Source organism: Ranitomeya variabilis, chromosome 2 (assembly GCF_051348905.1).
Source record: "Ranitomeya variabilis isolate aRanVar5 chromosome 2, aRanVar5.hap1, whole genome shotgun sequence".
NCBI classification, from domain to species: Eukaryota; Metazoa; Chordata; class Amphibia; order Anura; family Dendrobatidae; genus Ranitomeya; species Ranitomeya variabilis.
This window is the reverse complement of record NC_135233.1, coordinates 599368593-599392737: the sequence shown is the minus strand read 5'-3', so window position 1 is coordinate 599392737 and position 24145 is coordinate 599368593. Positions and strand designations below refer to the sequence as shown.

The following is a 24145-nucleotide window of genomic DNA, read 5'->3' as shown; positions in this document are numbered from 1 at the left end:
CCATTTTTCTTTTAGGTTCAATATCCCTTTTATATGGGATTCATTAATAAAACGGTTATAATCCCTTATAAATTGTGTTGAGGGATCTATTGTTAATTTTTCATAATAGCTGTTATCAGAGAGGATCCTTTCAGCCTCTTGGAGATAATCTTCTACATCTTGAATCATATATTATATGATTATAATTATATTTTGGGTTCTTCTTGAGACCCGCTAAAGCTTTTCTTTCGGTAGAGTTAATGTTCCCATGTAATCTTTTTTTCTTCATTTTTTTGCTATTAAATTCCCGTTATTGATCTCTCTAAAATCTGCTGCTACCAAGGCAAAAAAAAGTTTCAATATAATTGCCTCTGTAGTGCACTGGATTAAAAAGAGTTTTCAGAATCACTCAGTAATTCGCCTAAATTTGGCTTGATCGGGCCAATTTCTAAATACTTTTTTTTTCCTTTTACGGAGGATTAGCCTCCTTACATCTGGCTGGGTGTGGCTATAGAGCTCCCCCAACATTCTGCTCCTTTGGTTTCTTGTGAAGCAAGTAATATATAAAGCAAATGTGGTAATGTGGTATACCTTTATATATGATATATATTTTTATAAACCTGAAGAAGACTCTGGGATGTTGGAGTCAAAACGCGTTGTTTTATCCTGTAACTCCTAAATAAATGATTATATTGGACATCCACGAGAATCTTGTGACGGAAGCACCGACAACTATCTGGGTGTTTTTCTGTCTATTAAGAGTCAGTTACTATTATGGTGGCGAAGATAAGCGGAGACCTCTCTTTGGTTGAATTCTGCTCATTTCTTCACCATCATGTTGGAATAAACTGTATCCAGGGAAGTAGTCAGGATCGTTGCTGTCGTTGTCCGTGGAATCAGAACATACCCAGAACCAAGTAGTAGACGTCTGACTTTGGGACGGCTCAGAGTCGGCCACTTGAGCAGGCAAATCTTCAGGAGTTGCATCTCTTGGATACTTGTTAATAATAGTAAGAGGTAGTCTTGTCAGGCGGACCCTTGGCTGGTACCTCCAGGACGTCAATCCCTGAGCTGAGGACTTCTCTAGTCCTTCACGATTGCCTCTAGACTCCTCGCACATGGACCCGTATTCATGATCCGATCCTGGAGAACGGTTCATCGCCTGTGCTACCTCTGTACCCTGCATGTCAGTAAATACTCCATGTCCCGTCACATCATGACTAGCCCATTGATCTGGACCACACTCCGGGCCAAGGTCTAGGCTTTGAGATTGCAAAGGATCGGGAGGAGAAAGATTTTCACCATCGTTGACTTTAGAATTCTCACTACAGTCAAAACCAAAAACTGCAAAATATGGTGGCAGAGGTTCATCGCGATCAGGAGGACTATTGATCAAATCTAGCGTCCTTCTACAGACAGGTTCCCGCTCACGGCCTTGTGACGAACTCAATCTGATGCCTTCAAGCCCACCATAACCTTGTTTACTCCTTCTGTAATTCTCGCTCTCGGCTTGATCGCTGCTGAGGTTTTCTTCTGATCGATCAGCATTAGTAGAGGGCTTTGTCCTATATCTCGCTTCGTTTGTAGCTAAAAAATCTAAAATGAAGAAAAAAAACAAAAACGTGTATATGGACAAGGGAGATAATGCTCAGTGATTCTGCTGAAGCCCCTTTATAAGTGTCAAGGGCATGCGAGCTCAGCCAGGGGGATGCAGATTTTATTTAGTAGTCATAAAAGGTGGAGACCCCTCTAAAAGGACTAAATGTTGTTTAGGACCCCCAGCTGTCGCATATGTTGCTACACATCCATGCAGTGAAGTGCGGACCGCTGATAGTCTGGGTCTTGCACTTGTTAATGGGGATATCATTGTTGAGAAGCTGCTTTGCTGACACTACCCTGGTTCTCCACCTGTCTCTGCTCACCCAGGGCTGACCAGTAATGCCAAGGCCAGCTCAGGACCAAAGTCATCAGTAAAACTCCTTTTTTTTCTTCCCCCCCCCCCCTTTTTTATCATTGTAAGCTGTTTGTAAGAAATGCATTGGCTTTCGACAACCCATTTAGTTTATGGTCACGTGATGGCTAATCAACAAGAAATACTATTGTGAAAGAGGATGGGAGTTGTAGTTCAACTTTCCATTTAAAGAAGCATCAACATGGGTTCATGTCAAAATTTCATCTTTTATTACATATATAAGAACAGATAAATCTATAGAAACAGATTGTTTAAAGGAACGGATCACGACAATCTAATAATTAGAGAAGACTACGCCTCCCAGAGGCAATAAGGACGGAGCGGCCATGGAGAGGTCTTCAGGAGCCAAACCTTAACTTACTCAGTTCTGAACTGGGGCGGATGGGGGTGCTGGAGCGACGGTCCTCGACTAAGACAGGCTGCTTTGTGGTTTCTGGGACCTGTGTCAGGAAACATAACAACATGGCTGTTAGTAACGCTTGGTTTGGGGGAGCATGCAGGCGTTTTTCATGGAGAGGAGGTAGCAAACGCTGCAGCAAAGTGCAAGTGAATGGAGTCGCATTGCCACGTGTAAGGTACCACATTGCAAAAAAGTCCAACTGGCTCTGACTTTTTGCTGGTTGCGGCAACCTAGGGGGTCGCAATATGACCCCACTTCACCTGCTGCATAAAACAATCTTTAGCCATGCGACCTGTGTGCCCCCCCCTCTAATCCGAGCCCGTCTTTACCTGGTGGTTGTGGACCGTCTGAAGCCTGTGCAAGAATTCCCACAGAAGCTTCTCGAGGGCCGCCATAAATGCGTCCCCATATTCTAGCTGCAGCGTGTTCTATGGAGTAAGAAGTAGGTAACGAGGTGCGTTAACGACGTGAGGTCAGGGCGGAGCATCTCAACGCCTGTACACGGCTCCTCACCTCTACATAATGCTGTCGCAACTTTTCGTCCCGGATCATGCGAAGAACCAATTTACGAAAATTAATCTTACATTGCCGGACCTTAAATACATTACGCTGGAAATACAAAAAACACAGAAATTAAATTATAGTTCTGCAGCGAGTCAAGACGGATATTCACCTTGGTCACCATCATCAGAGGCTTAGCTATTGGGGGTCCCAAGCAGCCACATAGGAAGATGTCAGTATTTTACAGGGTAGGACCAGGGGGGTAGAGTTTGACCCTAGTTTGACTCTCCAGTTTAGGAGCGAGCTCATGTACTCCATTGGATCATTCATGCGAGTCTCAGCTGGTTAGGGAAGAGCATGATTGGGCAGTTAGATGTCAATATGCCCAATGCTTTTTTTTAGGAAGTGTGTGACAGCAGCAAAGTGTGGAAAACATCTGATATGGCTCATCTGGGGTATATAGATGGATTCTTAGTTTCTGGAGCCTTTGGACGTGCAATAGGATCAGGTTATCCACAGATAAAACCCAAGCTTAATGTGTGGAAAAAAAAAAAAGAAGGTATTTTTAACATATTTTGACGTGATCTTTAGAAAAACATCCACAGGTCACGTCTTTCGAGCACAGAATGTGCTGACTCACTGAGGAGCTGTTTACAATGCACGGACTGGGAACATAAGGGAGGTGTGTGTTCTCAGGGGGAGGCAGCAGCCACCGCCACAGGGATCCAATTCTAAAATTTACAGATCAGCCCGATAGGAAACATTCAGGGCAAACGAAAAATAAATGCCACACCGGAGCCATCTAGTGGTTTAACTTATTAATGCAGTCATGTTAAGGAGCTGAGCCCGATCCTCAAAGGGCAGGTGCAACACAAAAAAAAATAAAATGGGGAAATTGTATTATTATTTTTTTTATTACAAAGGAATAAGAGAGAGAATAAGAACTTAAACCGAAACAAACACTGGCTGAATCCTTAAAATGCAGCTGGATACCAGAAGCTCTGCACCCCCCTGCCCACCAGGGGTCTGTTCATATATTACTTGAAGGAATAAAACTTTGACCAGAACGAAAAGATGTTCGTCAGAGGGTCTTCATAAGGGGAGACAACTCTTACCGCTTCTGAATCATCTGGGAAGACAGGAGGAAAGTGAGAGTTCAGCGCTGTGAGGACGTCCAGCAGGGGCTTCTTTTCTTCCATCATGTGGAGCACTATCTGAGGAAATAAGGGATATGTTAAAGATTTTTTTCTTTACTAAAAAAAAAGTACCCCTCCCTCACAGCTCCTCCCCTTGAGTTTGCAATAACAGCCATGTGATAGTGGGATACAGGGGCTGGGGGGTTTACACCGGAGCAGCACTGTAATCGCCGTCAGGGGCTCACCTTCCCTCTGAGACCGGTGCTGAGCTTCGCATGGTGCCTGTAGCAGAGAAGATCGGGGACTTGTTCTTGAGTCAATTCCAAAAAATCTAAAATTCTTCCAAAGTTCTGGACGTCCCTCTTCTTCATCACCAGCCATGTGGCCCTGATCAGCACAGAAAGGGACGATCCTGTGTCCGCAGAGGGGCCTGCAAAGTAAGAAACAATGGTGTACACATCAGAACATCGAGTTCAACTTATAACATGAGCCACAGCAAGCCCCATGAGATAGATGCCCACTGCCCCATATTAGGGGAAAAGGTCCTTCCCGACTCCACATGTGGCAATCAGACTAGTTCTCTGGATTAACGCCCCATGATAGAATCTAGTGCCCAAAGCTTGTAATATTATGTTTATCAAGACAGGCATCCAGGCCTCCTTATACTTTTGCAGGGAATCAACTATTACAACGTCATGTAGCAATGTTCTATAATCTTACTGCTTGCACAGTAAAGAATCCACAGCCTCATTGCCTGCACAGTAAAGAATCCACAGCCTCATTGCCTGCACAGTAAAGAATCCACAGCCTCACTGCTTGCACAGTAAAAAATCCACAGCCTCACTGCTTGCACAGTACAAAATCCACAGCCTCACTGCTTGCACAGTAAAGAATCCACAACCTCACTGCTTGCACAGCAAATAATCTATAGCCTCATTGCTTGCACAGTAAAGAATCCACAGCTTCATTGCCTGCACAGTAAAATCCACAGCCTCATTGCCTGCACAGTAAAGAATCCACAGCCTCACTGCTTGCACAGTAAAGAATCCACAGCCTCATTGCCTGCACAGTAAAGAATCCACAGCCTCATTGCCTGCACAGTAAAGAATCCACAGCCTCATTGCCGGCACAGTAAAGAATCCACAGCCTCATTGCCTGCACAGTAAAGAATCCACAGCCTCATTGCCTGCACAGTAAAGAATCCACAGCCTCATTGCCGGCACAGTAAAGAATCCACAGCCTCATTGCCTGCACAGTAAAGAATCCACAGCCTCATTGCCTGCACAGTAAATAATCCACAGCCTCATTGCCTGCACAGTAAAGAATCCACAGCCTCATTGCCTGCACAGTAAAGAATCCACAGCCTCATTGCCTGCACAGTAAAGAATCCACAGCCTCATTGCCTGCACAGTAAAGAATCCACAGCCTCATTGCCTGCACAGTAAAGAATCCACAGCCTCATTGCCTGCACAGTAAAGAATCCACAGCCTCATTGCCTGCACAGTAAAGAAGCCACAGCCTCATTGCCTGCACAGTAAAGAATCCACAGCCTCATTGCCTGCACAGTAAAGACTCCACAGCCTCATTGCCTGCACAGTAAAGAATCCACAGCCTCATTGCCTGCACAGTAAAGAATCCACAGCCTCATTGCCTGCACAGTAAAGAATCCACAGCCTCATTGCCTGCACAGTAAAGAATCCACAGCCTCACTGCTTGCACAGCAAATAATCTATAGCCTCATTACTTGTACAATTAAGGATTCAAAGACAATGCTCTCACATTAAAGAATCCATAGCTTCACTACTAATACAGTAAGGAATCCATAGTTCCACTGCTCTTATTGTGAAGGAATTCATGATCTCTCTGCTTGTACAGTAATGAATCTATTGCCTCCCAGCTCTGACATTAAAGAATCCATAAACTCACTGCTTACACAATAAAGAATCTATACCCTCAGTGCTTGCACAGTAAATAATAACCTCAGTGATTGTAAAGAATCCATAACATCGCTGCTCTTACATTAATGAATTTAGGCATTAAGTGGACAAAAGTCCAGGAACTTTTATTTCCCCTTTTGAATGTAAAGTAATAGCAGCACCTGTCCACTAGATGGTGCACATGGTATGAGAACTGCAGGCTGTATAGGGTCAAACAGCAACAAAAAAAAATTTGTTTAATTTACTTTTATTGGGGGAAAGTGGGATAAATCCAATTGAGATATTTTTTAACCCCTTAACGACCACCAATACGCCTTTTAACGGCGGCAGTTAAGGGTACTTAAACCACACCACTGTGGAAAAAGTGAATAGCGCCCCCCAGAGTCGGATTTTCTCTGGGGTCTCGGTTGCCGAGGGCACCTGAGACTCCAGAGAACTTGATTCGGGGGGGGGTGTTCTACTGACCCCTGGGTAGCTACCGCCGGTAATTAACCGTTTACCGGCGGCCGCAAAAAAACCCCCCAAAACCGCGATTTCCCATTTAATTTCTCTGTCCTCCGATGTGATCACACATCAGAGGACAGAGAAATGGGGTCCCCGATACTCACCCGTCTCCCCCGATGCTCCTCGTGGCTCCCGATGGGCGCCGCCATCTTTTTCCGGAGAAACAATGGCGGGCGCATGCGCCCGCCGGCACCCGGCAGATCTTTGAGGTCTCGGCTGCCGGGGGTAGCCGAGACACCAAAGAACATGATCGGGGTCGGTCATCGCACATCAGAGGACAGAGAAACACCAAGGTTACTTACCGGTAGCCGGTTTTTCCGGAGCCCATGACAGCACACCTGAGAGAGGGATCCACCCAGTCAGGACAGGAAACCTACTGAAATAAAAGGGCGGTACCTCTCCCTCGCTTCAGTTGGCTTTCAGAGCATGAGAGGCCCCCTTGGTTAGTTCACATGGCAATCTACCACCACATTCTAATAACAAAAAAACACCCAGCTAAAAGTGCGCACCAAAGGGTGAAAAAGAAGGGAGGGAATATACAGGTGCTGTCATGGGCTCCGGAAAAACCGGCTACCGGTAAGTAACCTTGGTGTTTTCCCATCTCCCATGACAGCACACCTGAGAGATTTTTGGAGAAAGGAACACCTTAGGGAGGGACCACCGCTTGCAGCACCCTTCTACCAAAGGTAAGGTCAGTCGAGGAGGATAGATCTAGTCGGTAGTGTTTAAAGAAGGTAGACGGTGAGGACCAGGTAGCGGCCTTACAAATCTGATCAATCGATACCTCTGCTTTTTCTGCCCAGGAAGTAGCCACAGCTCTGGAGGAGTGAGCCTTGATGCCTTCAGGAATCGGGGCACCACGTGAAGCATAGGATAAGCTAATAGCCTCCCTAATCCACCTAGCAATAGTACCTTTGGATACCCCATATCCCTTCCTGCTACCCTGGAAAGCTACAAATAGGGACTGATCCTTCCTCCACTGACTGGTCAAGGATATGTATTGTAAAATGGACCTTCTTACATCCAGTGTATGAAATTTTTCTTCCCCTGGGTTCCTAGGCTTATCACAAAAAGAGGGTAATACAATTTCTTGACTCCTATGGAATTTAAGTACCACTTTCGGCAGATACGGCGGATCTGGTCTCAGAACTACCCTGTCCTCAAATATTTGTGTGTAAGGAGGGGAAATGCAAGCCACTCACCCTACGGGTTGATGTCAACGCTACTAGAAGCACTGTTTTAAGAGTGAGGAGTTTTACCGATGATTCCTGTAAAAGCTCAAATGGACTCCTAGTTAGAGCTTCTAAAACCAGATTTAAATCCCACGGGGGAACCCTCTGAACTACCGCCGATCTAGATCTACTACATGATTTTATAAAGCGGGACACCCACCTATTGGAGGCTAGATTACAATTATATAAGGCTCCTAATGCCGACACTTGTTCTTTGAGCGTATTGGTTGCCAACCCTAGTTGTAAACCCGTTTGTAAAAACTCTAAAATAGTACCCACAGGAGCCTCATTCCCCAAAGGTTGCCCCGAAAAATCTAGAAACGTTTTCCATGTTCTACCATAAATTCTTGACGAGACCGGTTTTCTACTTTTCAACAAGGTGGAGACTAGCCCTGGTGAAAACCCCTGCCCTCAGTAATGCCCTCTCAAATTCCAGGCTGCAAGATGGAAGCCCTTCACCTGAGAGTGGCATATTGGACCCTGGGTAAGCAGGTCCGGAATCTCTGGTAGAATCCATGGATCGGTTAGTGACATCTGTCTTAGGAGGGAAAACCAAGTTCTTTTCGGCCAAAATGGAGCAATCAGAATTACCCTCGCCTGTTCCATTCTGATCTTTCTTACTACTGTTGGAATCATCGCTATCGGTGGAAAAACATAAGCGAGACTGAATTTCCATTGAATTTGAAGACCATCTACCGCAAAAGGTTTCTCTCTCGGGTCTAACGAACAGAAACTCTCCACTTTTCTGTTGTGAAGAGTGGCAAATAAATCTATTACAGGCATGCATCAGGCCTGCACTATCTGTTGAAACACCCGGGGATTCAATGACCATTCTCACTGTTTTAGTAATTTGCGACTTAGGTAGTCCGCCTTCGTATTTTCGGCCCCCTTTATGTGAAGAGCAGAGAGGGATAGTAGGTGATGCTCTGCTAGCTGTAGGAGGACCGACGCTGACTTCATAAGGGAAAGGGATCTCGTTCCCCCATGGTGGTTGATATAAGCTACCACTGCATAATTGTCTGACATGATTCTGGTATGGTGACCCTGAATTATAGGGAGGAAATGTTTTATAGCTCTCTCTACAGCCCATAATTCTCTTATATTGGATGCCTGATGTGATTCTAGTCGGGACCAGGATCCCTGAACCGAGAGGGTTCCTAAATGAGCCGCCCATCCTGTACCGCTTGCGTCTGTGGTGATGACATGCTCTATCGGAGTTATCCACTGGACCCCTGACGCCAAATGATCTCTTACTGTCCACCATTTTAGGGAATCTGTTACACCCACCGAAAGGTGTAGCTTCCCCTCTAAATGCCCTTTTAACCACTTTTGTGCTAACAGGACCTCCCACTGTAACTGTCTTAGATGAAATTGCGCCCATTTCACCGCGGGTATACAGGATGTCAGTCAGAGAACCTAACAGGGACATCGCCTTTCTTAGTGTCATTACAGGGTGTTGAATTGCCAACTCCACGAGATTTCGTATTTTGACCAATTTGTTTTCTGGTAGGAGACAAAGTTGACGCCTGGAGTCCAGAACCAAGCCCAGAAAGGACTGAACTAACTCCGGCGTCAACCTTGATTTGGTGAAATTTATTTTCCAACTCAACACCTCTAGCGTTGCTGTGACTTCTTTTATTTGTGCTAGACAATGTACTGCCGAATTCCCTATTATAAGGAAGTCGTCTAGATACGGAACTATAACCACGTCCCGAGAACGGAGAAAGGACATGACTTCTGACATTAGCTTGGTGAATATTCTTGGCGCTATGGACAGGCCGAATGGGAGGGCAGCGTATTGATAGTGCCTGAGTCTTCCTTGGACATAAACCGCTACTCTTAGAAATTTTTGGTAGTCCCGATGGATTGGGACGTGGTAGTATGCGTCTTAAGTCTATAGCCGCCATGAAGCAATTTGGGAACAAGAGCTTTATCGCTGTATTTACCGACTCCATTTTGAAGGAGCAATTTACTACCGACTGAGATTTCTTAAGTTGACAATAGTTCTTAGTGATCCGTCGGGTTTTCGTATTAATAAAAGAGGGGAATAAAAACCTTTTCCTTCCTCTCCCCCAGGGACTTCTACCAGAACTCGTTTTAACACCAGTTCCAATACCTCTGCTTCCAAGGCTAGCTGTTCTTCCGGGGATTTTCTTTGGGATGTCAAAACAAAAGTCTGTCGCGGTGGATAAACAAAGTCTATTTTCCGGCCGTCTTTGACAACCTTCAGTGCCCAATGACTGGGGGAGATATTTATCCAGGTGGGGAAAAAGAATGAGAGCCTTCCCCCTACCTCTGACCTGGCGTCATTGGGAGTGCTTTTTTGCTAATGTAGAGGGACCCTTAACCCCTTTCTGACATTAGATGTACTATCCCGTCGAGGTGGGGTGGGCCCGTATGATCACCGACGGGATAGTACGTCATATGCGATCGACCGCGCTCACGGGGGGAGCGCGGCCGATCGCGGCCGGGTGTCAGCTGATTATCACAGCTGACATCCGGCACTATGTACCAGGAGCGGTCACGGACCGCCCCCGGCACACTGTGATCAAACATGATCGCAGTGTTCCGGCGGTATAGGGAAGCATCGCGCAGGGAGGGGGCTCCATGCGTGCTTCCGAGACCCCCGGAGCAACGCAATGTGATCGCATTGCTCCGAGGGTCTCTTACCTCCTCCTCCCTGCAGCAGGCCCGGATCCAAGATGGCCGCGGCATCCGGGTCCTGCAGGGAGGAGGCTTCACTGCGCCTGCACATAGCAGGCGCCGGGAAGCCTGGAGCTGTGCATGTCAGATCGCCGATCTGACACAGTGCACAGCAAGTGTCAGATCGGCGATCTTACACTATAACATGATGCAACCCCCCCCCCCCCCCCCCCGGGGCAATGTTATAGTGTAAAAAAAAAAAATATTCACATACATTTCTTTATCTAAATAAAAAAAACAAACAATAAAAGTACACATATTTAGTATCGCTGCGTCCGTAACGACCCGACCTATAAAACTGTCCCACTAGTTAACCCCTTCAGTGAACACCGTAAAAAAAAAAAAAAAAAAAGAGGCAAAAAACGGTAATTAGTCTTACCGGTAATAGTATTTCCAGGAATCCATCCTGACAGCACCATGGAGGTTGTCTTCTTATCCACAGTGGGACAGGAAACCACGAGTATAAAAGGACCCTCCCCTTACCAATCATCAGTGATTTTCAAAGTACCATATCTGGATGGATGCCAAAAAAGAATATTTTATTTAAACACAAACAAGATACAAATGTTTACGTCACATCAGATCTTAGTAAATTAGCATGGGAAGGGAAACTAGCAGTGCTGTCAGGATGGATTCCTGGAAATATTATTACCGGTAAGACTAATTACCGTTTTCCAGGTCATCCACCTGACAGCACCATGGAGAAGTACCAAAGCAGACTACTTCCTAGGGTGGGAATACTGCCTGGAGTACCCTCCTGCCAAAACTTAATTGTGTTGACATCACGTCTAGTTTGTAATGTTTGGAGAATGTACTAAGGTTAGACCAGGAAGCGGCGTTACAAATTTGATCTGCTGAAGCCCCCCCTTTTTCTGCCCATGAGGCTGCCATTGACCTAGACGAATGTGCTCTGATATATCCCGGCGGATCCCTCCCCCGGGCTTTATAGGCCGAGATTATTGTGGATCTAATCCATCTCGCGATTGTGGATTTAGACACCTTCCTACCCTTATTCGGGCCTCTAAACTGAACAAAAAGGTTATTATCTACCCTCCAGGGTGCTGTAATTTCTAGGTATTTAAGAACCGATTCTCTAACGTCCAGACTATGGTAAAAGGACTCCTTTTGATTTTTGGGTGACTGAAAGAAAGAAGGAAGTATGACCTCCTGATTAATATTTGAATCGGAGACTACCTTCGGAAGGAAAGCTGGGTCCAGTCTCAGAACCAGCCTGTCATGAAAAATCTGTAAGTATGGATCTTGAATAGAGAGGGCCTGAAGCTCTCCCAGTCTCTTTGCGGAAGTAATGGCTACAAGGAAGGCCGTTTTTAGGGACAATTTACCTATGTCTGGGTTATCCTCTATATCAAATTGAATTTTACATAATTCGTTAAGAACCAGATTTAAGTCCCATGGTGGGATAGTTTTCCTTATTAGAGGTTTTAGTCTTGCAACTGCCCTGGAAAATCGACTTATCCATGGGTGAGCTGATAAAGTACAGTCATAGAAAACACTAAGGGCCGCAATTTGCACCCGTAAGGTACTGGGTCTGAGACCTGCATTAAACCCTGCCTGTAGAAAGTCAAGGATTTTGGGAACATTAGGACAGTCAGTATCGACTGTAGTTTCTCCACAGTAGCTGCAGAATTTTTTCCAGATTTTGGAATAGATTGAAGAGGTTACTGGCTTCCTGCTCGCTTTTAATGTAGAGATCACCTCGTCCGATAAACCCTTTGCTCTTAGGACTTGCCGCTCAGGATCCAGGCTGATAGACGGAGGGATTCCGGATTTTGGTGGAGAATGGGACCTTGAAAGAGGAGATCCGATCTTTGTGGAAGAATAACTGGTTTCTCCTTTGACATCTTTTTCAGTAAGGCAAACCAACTCCTCTTCGGCCAGTACGGCACTACGAGCAGGACTTTGGCTCCGTCTTCTGCGATCTTCCTGAGAGTTCTTGGTATTAGAGCAAGCGGTGGGAACGCGTACAACAGGCCTCTCTCCCATGATTGGGAGAAGGCATCGACTCCGGCCGGGTTCTCCTGAGGGTTTAGTGAATAGAAGGTGCTGGCCTTTGCGTTCCGTCTGGTTGCAAAGAGGTCTATCTCCGGGTACCCCCCAATAACGACACAGGTCTTTGAAAACCACGTTGTTCAACTCCCATTCTGTTGATAGAACCGTCCTCCTGCTCAGGAAGTCCGCCACTTGGTTGCTGGAACCTTCCAAGTGAACTGCAGAGATTGAGAGTACCGTCACTTCTGCCCACCTGAAGATTCGTTCTGCCAACTGCTATAGAGCCCTGTGTCTCGGACCACCCTGATGTCGAAGGAACGCAACTGCTGTTGTGTTGTCCGAGAGCACCTTTACGTGTCTGTTCTTCACCAAGGCCTGTGCTGAAGACAGGACTTTCCAGACTGCAAGCAGCTCTCTGAAGTTTGAGGATCGCGTGCTGTTTTCCCGGGTCCACTGACCCTGGTAATACCTTCCCTGGACGTGGCCTCCCCAGCCTTGTTGACTTGCGTCCGTGGTAATTATCACTTCGGGAGTATGATTCCAGGGCACTCCCCGCCTGAGGTTTTTGGGATCTGTCCACCAACGCAACGAGGTCTTCACCTGGTTTGGCAGCTGTATCACCTTGTCTAAGGAACCCTGTCTTCTGTCCCAGGATGAGAGAATCACCTGTTGAAGCTGTCGGGAGTGAAACTGACTCCAATTTACGCAAGGTATGCAGGCCGTCATCAGTCCTAGGATCTTCATGGCGTCTCTGATGGAAACCCTGCTCTTCGTGAAAAGATGAATCTTGCTTATTATGCCTTGCAGTTTTTCCTCCGGCAGAAAGGACATTCTGACGTTTGAGTCTAACATGACTCCGAGGAATTTTATCCTCCGTTTGGGTACTAGATCGGATTTTTTCCAGTTTATGATCCACCCCAAATTCTGCAGTGTGGAGATTACAAACTGACAGTCGGTCCTGAGTTGATTTACCGTGTCTGCAACCACTAGGAAGTCGTCCAGATACGGAATGACTAAGATATCTCGATTTCTTAGGTAGGCTACTACCTCTATCATAATCTTCGTAAAAACTCTTGGCGCTGAAGCTAGACCGAACGGAAGACAGCGAAACTAGTAATGAAGGACATTTCCTCCTTTTTTTACTGCAAACCTCAGATATTTTTGGTGGTTTAGGCAGATAGGAACGTGGTAATACGCACTCTTTAAATCTAGAGTGCACATAACCACTCCCCTGTCCAGGAGGGGAATCGTGGATTTTATTGATTCCATTTTGAATCGTTTGTACACTACCCAAGAATTTAAGTGTTTGAGATTTATGATAGTTCTTGACTCCCCCGAAGGTTTTATTATAGAGAATAGGCTTGAATAAAATCCCTGTCCTATCTCTTGGGGAGGTACCGGGACAATCGCAGCTGTTTTTAGCAGATCCTGAATATCTACCCACATGGGAGATGTCGCGGTGAGATGGGGGCTGGAGATCAGGAATTTTTGTGGAGGAGGAGAAGAGAATTCGATCCTGTAACCCTGAGCAACTAGTTGTAACACCCATGGGCTTGTAGTGATCTTTTGCCAGCCTCCCGAAAACCTGGTTAAACGCCCCCCCACTCTGGTGGCGTCATTTTCTGTGGTAACCCGATGTTGAACCTGAAAAGGTGGATTCTTTATTTTTGGTTCTAGATTCTCCACCCTTCGGGTAACTCCACCTTCCTTGTTTCCCTTTCCCTCTATAGTCAGTTTTTTTATTAAAACGTGATCTCCGAAAGGGCTGAAACTTTCTGCGTTTGTCCTCTGGGAACCCCTTTTTATCATCTGACGCTTTCTCTAAGATGTCATCTAGTACCGGACCGAATACTCTTCCCCCTGAAAATGGTATGGCGCAAAGCTTATTTTTGGAATGTACGTCCCCGGACCAGTTCTTGAGCCAGATGGCTCTTCTGGCCGCATTTGATAGGGATTGATTCCTGGCCGTAAATCTTACTGTTTCTGCCGATGCGTCTGCTAAAAAATCTGTATCCATTTTAAGGAGGGGAAGGGATTTTAATATTGTTTCTCTAGGGGTTTTAGAGGAAAGCTGGTCCGCTAGGTCATCCACCCATAGGTGCATAGACCGTGCTACTGAGGTTGCTGCTATGTTCGCACGCATTACAGCTGCTGAGCTCTCCCAGGCTCGTTTTAAGAGACTGTCTGCCTTCCTATCCATAGCCTCCTTTAAGTTAGATGAGTCCTCAAAGGGTATTGCAGTTCTTTTGGAGACTCTGGCTAAGGGAATGTCTATTTTAGGGACATCCTCCCAGTCTTTGACCTCCGCTGGTTCAAAAGGGAGGCGTAGTTTAAAGTCTTTTGGAATGATCAGGCGTTTTTCCGCCTCCTCCCATTCCTCCAGAATCATTCCACGAATATGAGCGTTGACAGGAAAGACTTTTGAGGTCTGGGCTCGTAACCCGCCGAACATTTCATCTTGGATTGAACAAGAGGGTGGCGGCTCTTCAATTTGCATGGTGTGCCTTACTGCACCCAGGAGCTCGTCCGTGTCTGCAGAGGAAAACAAGTATTTTTCCCCTCTCCCGGGGGGGTCTTTAAACTCCTCATTCTCCAGCTCTGAATCGGACAAGGCTCCTTCAGACGTAGAGTCCGAATCCCTCATTCTCTTCTTATCTGGTTGTGAGGGTTGAGGGGTCATTAGGCCGGAGACTGATGCCTGTACCTCCTCCCTGATAATAGCCCGCATGTTAGACATGAGAGAGGCCTGCTCTTCGCCCAGTATGCGGTTAGTGCAGGGTTCACACAGGGGTTTCTGCCATGTGTCCTTTAGTTTAGCGGAGCATAAAGGGCACTTCTTACATCTCCCTTTCTTAGCTGCGGCGGTGGAGGCTACCTATAATAATAGAAGTGGCCCTGTTTTAGAAGGAGGTAGAAACACCCGGGAGGTAGGCATTTAACTGTTGCCCTCTGCAAGGGGACTTACGTGAGCCTGGTTATCACCCTCTATCCTGGCGGAATCCTCCATCTCGGATATTGCAGGATAGAGGTCTACCTACTCCCTTTACCTTATATGCTTGTCCTCCTGGCATTGGAGCGTTCGCGCTCGCCGGCATGCCCCGGAAGTGCTGCATCTTCCCCATAGAGAGATGGAGACGCCGACCCCGCCCCCTGTCGACCGCGACCCGGAAGAGCTATGCCGGGCTACAGCGTGCGGCGTTCTAGTGGGACAGAGCTGCGGTGAGCCTCCAGGCTGTCTGCTCTGTTCCAAAGGCAGACCCGGAAAACGCTCGGCGGCGTGCTCGGTCGAGAGCCTCTCCAGGAGGAAACGACCGGCAATCCCAGGAGCAGCGCTGCACCGGGTGAGCTGAGGGACCCTGTGTCAGGTTTCGGCTTACGGGGCTTGTAGTGGGAAGGGCAATAAGGGCCGAAACCCCCCGATCCACACTCCCCAAACGGAGCTGCCGGAATCCTCGTAGTTCCTATCCAAAGTGGGACAGGAAAAACACTGATGATTGGTAAGGGGAGGGTCCTTTTATACTCGTGGTTTCCTGTCCCACTGTGGATAAGAAGACAACCTCCATGGTGCTGTCAGGTGGATGACCTGGAAAACAACGCTTTACCATCATACCGCTAAACAAAAAGTGGAATAACACGCGATCAAAAAGACGGATATAAATAACCATGGTACCGCTGAAAACGTCATCTTGTCCTGCAAAAAACGAGCCGCCATACAGCATCATCAAAGAAAAAATAAAAAAGTTATAGTCCTCAGAATAAAGCGATGCAAAAATAATTATTTAATAGTTTTTATTGTATAAAAGCGGCAAAACATAAAAAAATGATATAAATGAGGTATCGCTGTAATCGTACTGACCCGAAGAATAAAACTGCTTTATCCATTTTACCAAACGCGGAACGGTATAAACGCCTCCCCCAAAAGAAATTCATGAATAGCTGGTTTTTGGTCATTCTGCCTCACAAAAATCAGAATAAAAAGCGATCAAAAAATGTCACGTGCATGAAAATGTCACCAATAAAAACGTCAACTCGTCCCGCAAAAAACAAGACCTCACATGACTCTGTGGACCAAAATATGGAAAAATTATAGCTCTCAAAATGTGGTAACGCAAAAAACATTTTTTTCAATAAAAAGCGTCTTTTAGTGTGTGACGGCTGCCAATCATAAAAATCCGCTAAAAAACCTGCTATAAAAGTAAATCAAACCCCCCTTCATCACCCCCTTAGTTAGCGGAAAATTAAAAAAAAATGTATTTATTTCCATTTTCCCATTAGGGTTAGGGCTAGGGTTAGAGCTAGGGTTAGGGCTAAGGCTACAGTTAGGGTTGAAGCTAAAGTTAGGGTTTGGATTACATTTACGGTTGGGAATAGGGTTGGGATTAGGGTTAGGGGTGTGTCAGGGTTAGGGGTGTGGTTAGGGTTACCGTTGGGATTAGGGTTAGGGATGTGTTTGGATTAGGGTTTCAGTTATAATTAGGGGGTTTCCACTGTTTAGGCACATCAGGGGCTCTCCAAACGCGACATGGCGTCCGATCTCAATTCCAGCCAATTCTGCGTTGAAAAAGTAAAACAGTGCTCCTTCCCTTCCAAGCTCTCCTGTGCGCCCAAACAGGGGTTTACCCCAACATATGGGGTATCAGCGTACTCAGGACACATTGGACAACAACTTTTGGGGTCCAATTTCTCCTGATACCTTTGGGAAAATACAAAACTGGGGGCTAAAAATTTTCACGGCTCTGCGTTATAAACTGTAGTGAAACACTTGGGGGTTCAAAGTTCTCATAACACATCTAGATAAGTTTCTTGGGAGGTCTAATTTCCAATATAGGGTCACTTGTGGGGGGGTTTCTACTGTTTAGGTACATTAGGGGCTCTGCAAACGCAATGTGACGCCTGCAGACCAATCCATCTAAGTCTGCATTCCAAGTGACGCTCCTTCCCTTCCGAGCTCTGCCATGCGCTCAAACGGTGGTTCCCCCCCACATATGGGGTATCAGCGTACTCAGGACAAAATTGGACAACTTTTGGGGTCCAATTTCAACTGTTACCCTTGGGAAAATACAAAACTGGGGGCTAAAAAAATAATTTTTGTGGAAAAAAAAAATAATTTTAACGGCTCTGCGTTATAAACTCTAGTGAAACACTTTGGGGTTCAAAGCTCTCACAACACATCTAGATGAGTTCCTTAGGGGGTCTACTTTCCAAAATGGTGTCACTTGTGGGGGGTTTCAATGTTTAGGCACATCAGGGGCTCTCCAAACGCAACATGGCGTCCCATCTCAATTCCTGTAAATTTTGCATTGAAAAGTCAAACGGCGCTCCTTCTCTTCCGAGCTCTCCCATGCGCCCAAATAGTGGTTTACCCCCACATATGGGGTATCAGCGTACTTAGGACAAATTGTACAACTACCTTTGGGGTCCAATTTCTTCTCTTACTCTTGGGAAAATAAAAAATTGGGGGCGAAAAGATCATTTTTGTGAAAAAATATGATTTTTTATTTTTACGGCTCTGCATTATAAACTTCTGTGAATCACTTAATGTGTCAAAGTGCTCACAACACATCTAGATGAGTTCCTTAGGGGGTCTACTTTCCAAAATGGTGTCACTTGTGGGGGGTTTCAATGTTTAGGCACATCAGTGGCTCTCCAAACGCAAGATGGAGTGCCATCTCAATTCCTGTCAATTTTGCATTGAAAAGTCAAATGGCGCTCCTTCGCTTCCGAGCTCTGCCATGTGCCCAAACAGTGGTTTACCCCCACATATGGGGTATCGGCGTACTCAGTACAAATGGTACAACAACTTTTGGGATCCAATTTCTCCTGTTACCCTTGGTAAAATAAAACAAATTGGAGCTGAAGTAAATTTTTTGTGAAAAAAAAGGTAAATGTTCATTTTTATTTAAACATTCCAAAAATTCCTGTGAAACACCTGAAGGGTTAATAAACTTCTTGAATGTGGTTTTGAGCACCTTGAGGGGTGCAGTTTTTAGAATGGTGTCACACTTGGTTATTTTCAATCATATAGACCCCTCAAAATGACTTTAAATGAGATGTGGTCCCTAAAAAAAAATGGTGTTGTAAAAATGAGAAATTGCTGGTCAATTTTTAACCCTTATAACTCCCTAACAAAAAAAAAATTTTGGTTCCAAAATTGTGCTGATGTAAAGTAGACATGTGGGAAATGTTATTTATTAAGTATTGTGTGTGACATATCTCTGTGATTTAATTGCATAAAAATTCAAAGTTGGAAAATTGTGAAATTTTCAAAATTTTCGTTTTTTTCACAAATAAACGCAGGTAATATCAAAGAAATTTTACCACTGTCATGAAGTACAACATGTCACGAGAAAACTATGTCAGAATCACCGGGATCCGTTGAAGCGTTCCAGAGTTATAACCTCATAAAGGGACAGTGGTCAGAATTGTAAAAATTGGCCTGGTCATTAACGTGCAAACCACCCTTGGGAGTAAAGGGGTTAAACATGTATCCAGATCCTTTTCTGTCTCTGGAGTTCCAATTCCTTCTATCTCCGGGGGGGGATTGGCCTCTACTAAATTTCCCTGTCCGAAAATAAGGTCTTCTAATGTCCACCGGAAAGCGAGGAAAACCCTTTTTCCCATCCCCTGCTTTTTCTAAAATGTCTTCTAGCTTCTGACCAAAGAGGAAATGGCCGTCACACGGTATGGAACAAAGTCTATTCCTCAAAGGCAAGTCGCCCGAGCAGAGGTGTATCTAGGGTTTCTGGCACCCGGGGCAAGAATTCATTTTGCCCCCCCCCCCCCCCCCAAGGACATATGCTCCCCGTCAGCCCCATCATTGCCTTCTCCTCCCCCACCATCCCCATCATTGCCCTCTCCCCGTCAGCCCCATCATTGCCCTCTCCTCCTCCTCCACCATCCCCATCATTGCTCTCTCCCCGTCAGCCCCATCATTGCCCTCTCCTCCTCCACCATCCCCACCATTGCTCTCTCCCTGTCAGCCCCATCATTGCCCTCTCCTCCCCCCCCCCCACACACACAGCATTCACTTCTCAGCACATTCCCCTGCAGTGCGATACACACACACACCCACACACCCAATACTGAGCCGCACATACACCTCAACTTTATGGGGATTTTTATTGTTTATACAAATGGCATGTTCATATTTGTCACCTTGTATGTACTGATATGAGAGGACACAGACACTGGACTGATAGGACCCTGACCCTGGCTACAGGACAACATTGCAAGAGATAGAGAGACAGATGCTGAGAGAGGCAGAAAGACAGAGAGAGCTCGAGACAGACAGAGAGACTGAGAGTGAGACAGAGAGAGCGACAGAGAGAGACACAGAGACAGACAGAGACAGAGATAGAGTGAGACACTGAGAGACACAGACAGAGACACAGAGAGACAGAGAGATAGAGTGACAGACTGAGAGACACAGAGAGACAGACTGAGAGACACAGATAGATAGAGACAGACAGACTGAGACAGAGAAAGACAGAGAGACTGACAGAGCAAGACAGAGCGAGACAGAGCGACTGAGACAGAGAGACCGAGAGCGAGACAGACAGAGTGCGAGACAGAGAGCAAGATAGAGAAAGCACGACTGACAGAGACTGACAGAGAGAGACTGACAGACACAGAGACAGAGCGGGCGTGACTGAAAGATACAGACAGAGACTGACAGAGACAGACAGAGCGAGACAGAGAGCAAGACAGAGAGAGAGAGACAGAGAGACTGACAGAGTCAGAGACTGAGAGAGACAGAGAGAGACTGACAGAGAAAGACAGAGAGACAGATACTGGGAGAGACAGAGACTGAGAGACAGTGAGACTGACAGATTGAGAGAGACAGAGATTGAGAGAGACAGAGACTGAGAGAGACAGACTGAGAGACAGAAACACTGACAGAGAGACAGAGACTGTGAGAGACAGAAAGACTGACGGAGTGATTGAGAGAGACAGAGAGCAAAACGGATGCAAGAATCCTAGGCCTTGTCAGGAGGGGAGCAGTGTCTTGCCTCCTCCTCACTGCACAGTGCAGTCACCACCAGCCCGGATACAGCCACCTGCAGCCTGAGCTCCTACTCCGTCCTATCTCCTGCCCTGCTCCTCTGTGCAGGGCTCAGGGAAGAAGCAGCGTCCTGAAGTCTCTTCAGCAGACACCACACAGCCGGCAATGTGTGCGTGTCTGCAGCATGCTGAAGGCAGCAGGTACACTACCAGCACCCAGCGTCCCACACATGCTCCTCTACAGAACAGACCGTGGTAGTGCAGGGAGATTGTCTCCCTGCTCTACCGCAGGGGTTAACTATATTGGTGTGCACAGCAGGCAAATATAGTTAAGAGTAGCTTAGCTCTAGGGGGGGCCCCTCTGAGCACAGGGCCCGGGTGACCGCACCCTCTGCCCCCTGGTAGCTACGCTACGACACACACACACACACACCTCTCACCTCTCCTCGCGCTCTGCCGCAGCATCTCATGCCTTCCTCTGACACAGCTGGCCGCTGAATGATGACATCATCCAGCGGCGCGTCTGTGTGAGAGGAGAAGAAGACAGATCGCTGGGCAGGGGAGCTGCAGGGATTTCTCCCTGCCCGCCGCAGCCACCCAGCAGGGCCCCCCCTCCACCTCTGCACACTTTGGGAGCCGGCGCGCTGCAGCTTCTCTGTGCCGGCTGTCAGCTTGACAGTCGGCACAGAGAACAGCTGACTCCCAGATCAGGGGCGGCAGAATGCAGCCGCCGGGGGAGACACTGCGGACCGCCGAATTAGGCGGCCCGACTGCGCCCCCCCGCCGGCTGCGCCCGGGGCACATGCCCCGGCTGCCCCCCCTAGATACGCCACTGCGCCCGGGCACCCCTTCAACCATAGAGCACGTCTAGCCGCATTGGATAAACTTGCTGCCCTTGCTGCTAGCCTTACGGAGTCTGCTGGGGAATCTGCTATAAAGGCTGCCGCACCTTTAGCCATAGTCATATTAGGCCGGTTTCACATTTGCGGTTGTGTCCGCAGCGTTTCTTCCGCAAATATCCGCATGCATTGTGTATTCCTATCTTTAACATTAGGGACGCATGCGTCTGCGATCGTTCGCGTTTTGCCGCGTTTGACGACGCATGCGTCGTTTCGTCGTCTGCGGCTTGTCGCGGAAATGCTACATGTAGTAATTTTTAGAGGTGTCAATTATCCGCCTGGAAACGTATGCGGTCGATTGCGCAAGGAATGCGCCAAAAAAACCCACATTGCTGTCTATATGAACGCATGCGTTCTCAAGCACATGCGTTTGCTTGCGTTCATGAACGCATGAGTTCCACAAGAGAAAAACATGTCTAGACACTGATAAGCCACCCCCCACATACAAGGTGATAAAGGGAGGGAGTGGACATTTGCAGGTCACTACTCAGCAGACAGCCAAGCAGAGCAGACAGACCCCAGCACCATGGAGCAAACAAGCCTCTGAACAATGTGAGTATATCCTAGCCAATGCCTTTATTTTCTATTTTCTGTCTCTATATGTCCTAATTTCTGCCATTTCTTTCTTTCTGCATGCATCAGAATGTCTTCCTCTTCTGATGAGGAGCAACGTCCTGGGCCGTCAGAAGTAGAACATGTCAGTGAGGTGAGTACTTGCCTCCTCAGATTGGTAAGTATTCACTGTCGCATTTACACAGATGACAATTTTTGTTTTTCATTTTTTTAGAGCTCTTCTACTGCGGCAGAGACTGGGCAGGAGCAGCGGAGTCAAGGTCGGGTGGCAAGACGGCAGCGTGTACGTATACAAGGCTGACTGTTTACTGTATCCTCACTTTAGTATTCTTGAATCTTCCTTTCTTTACATTCCTATTTCTTTACATTTTTCTTCTGGAATCCTTTTTTATCTTGACTTTCCTATTCATGCCATTTCTCAGCCTCTGTTTTCTTTCTTTTCCTTATGTTAATGGATCCAACATTAATGTTTTTATTTAATTTTTAGGTTCCAGAACGGGATGAAGACCTCATAGAAAATGACCTCCTCATCTCCCTGGTCCAGGAGCGAGTCCCGTTGTGGGGCACCCGGGATCCACTGCACTCAAACAACGTGACGATCCGGCGCCTATGGAATGAGGTGGCCAAAGCGATGTGGGATGGCTGGGACAATGCCCCGAATCGGGTCCGAAATGCATTTGGTAAGTATTGCACTGCAGTGTGAAGCAGCAGAGACCTTGGCCGTGCTGACAAAACTGTGTGTGATGAAAGAAACTCTCAGGAGTTTCTCTCATCACACACAGTTGTGTGAGCACGGCCAAAAGTCCATTGTCTAACCATTATGTTTTCTTTTTTCAACAGTGGCCAGAGTCAAAACACATTGGCGTTCGATGAAGGACCGCTTCAACAAGGACCTGCGTCAAGAGAGCCGTGTTCCCAGTGGTTCAGGAGCAAGGATCAAAAAATAGAAATACCATCGCGTTCTGGCATTTTTAAGACCGGTCCTTGCCCAGAGAACGTAAGTATTTTTCCATTGCATTAGGTTGTATTGTATTGCCATAATCTGTATATTTCTATTCCACAGGATTTTTCTTTTTGGTATTAATTTTCTTTTTCCTTTTTTCACAGCACATGGAGCACTACTGTTGGCCCAGGTTCTGGAGCGGTCCTTCATCAGACAGTCACAGACCCGTCCCAGCCATCCAGCAGCGATGCAGCAAGTGGGCCTGCCACACTAACTGGAGACCAGGAAGCTGGTCCATCAGGTGTTCCCCTTTCCCAGTCCTCTGCCCCTTTTTTTTGGGCTCCTCCCGGGAGCGGCAGAGGGCATCGGACAGGTCCCTCATGCCGGAGTTTTTGCACTTGAGCTCGGTTTTTCACGAAGGACTCAAGGCTTTGGGTGACCGAATGGATATTTCACTTAGCCATATGAATACACGTATCCAGGAGGTCACCAAAAGCCTTGACCAAGTAAAAGCCGACCTCCAGGAGGCCAGCACATCATTTTTTTAACCAAATTGAGCAAGGCATGTCGGAACACCTTACTCCTGATCTCCAGCTGAGTGTCATGCAGGCCTGCAATGCTGCTTACGCGCAGGCTATGCAGCAGAGTCGGTATTTTCAGCAGACAGTGGCGGCATATACACCTGTGCCTTCACTGTCACGATTAACCTCAATGCTGACCTCTGCTGCATACCACTGCACGGCCACCTCTATTCCTAGCACTGCCGGACACCAGTACAGCACCACCACGATACCGAGTGCTGTTGGACAGCCCACCGCCACCATGACAACCGCTGCTCCTGCTTGGACCTCCTCCACTGACACGACGATGCAGCAGGACCCAGGCATGGCCTTCCGCTCTACGAGCGCTATGGACTCTGGCATGGCGGCACGCTCTACGAGCGCTATGGACTCTGGCATGGCGGCACGCTCTACGAGCGCTATGGACTCTGGCATGGCGGCACGCTCTACGAGCGCTATGGACTCTGGCATGGCGGCACGCTCTACGAGCGCTATGGACTCTGGCATGGCGGCACGCTCTACGAGCGCTATGGACTCTGGCATGGCTGCACGCTCTACGAGCGCTATGGACTCTGGCATGGCTGCACGCTCTACGAGCGCTATGGACTCTGGCATGGCTGCACGCTCTACGAGCGCTATGGACTCTGGCATGGCTGCACGCTTTACGAGCACTATGGACTCTGACAGGTCACCCACCACGACCATGCCACGACATATGAGCCCATCGAGGCTTCCCAGAACCCGGCGATCCCAAAAAAAACAAACAAAAAACAAAACAGCGGACTCTTAGTATTC

General features: G+C 47.1%; 1 protein-coding gene across 2 annotated transcripts in view; it reads right to left on the bottom strand.

Annotated features, from left to right (window-relative positions):
- Positions 1-274: 274 nt before the first annotated feature.
- TINF2 (TERF1 interacting nuclear factor 2) overlaps positions 275-24145 on the bottom strand; it is a 36360-nt gene continuing 12489 nt past the window's right edge. The window contains exons 1-7 of one of the 2 annotated variants that reach the window (XM_077288570.1): positions 20816-20861; positions 4234-4418; positions 3968-4066; positions 2865-2960; positions 2681-2779; positions 2313-2391; positions 618-1575 (exon numbers count right to left, since the gene is read on the bottom strand). In XM_077288570.1, coding sequence (XP_077144685.1) covers positions 752-1575; positions 2313-2391; positions 2681-2779; positions 2865-2960; positions 3968-4066; positions 4234-4418; positions 20816-20840 — 1407 coding nt within the window. In that variant the 5' untranslated portion in view covers positions 20841-20861 and the 3' untranslated portion in view covers positions 618-751. Of the gene's footprint in view, positions 1576-2312; positions 2392-2680; positions 2780-2864; positions 2961-3967; positions 4067-4233; positions 4419-20815; positions 20862-24145 lie in introns of those variants that run through there. The other variant, XM_077288569.1, reaches the window with a different exon arrangement.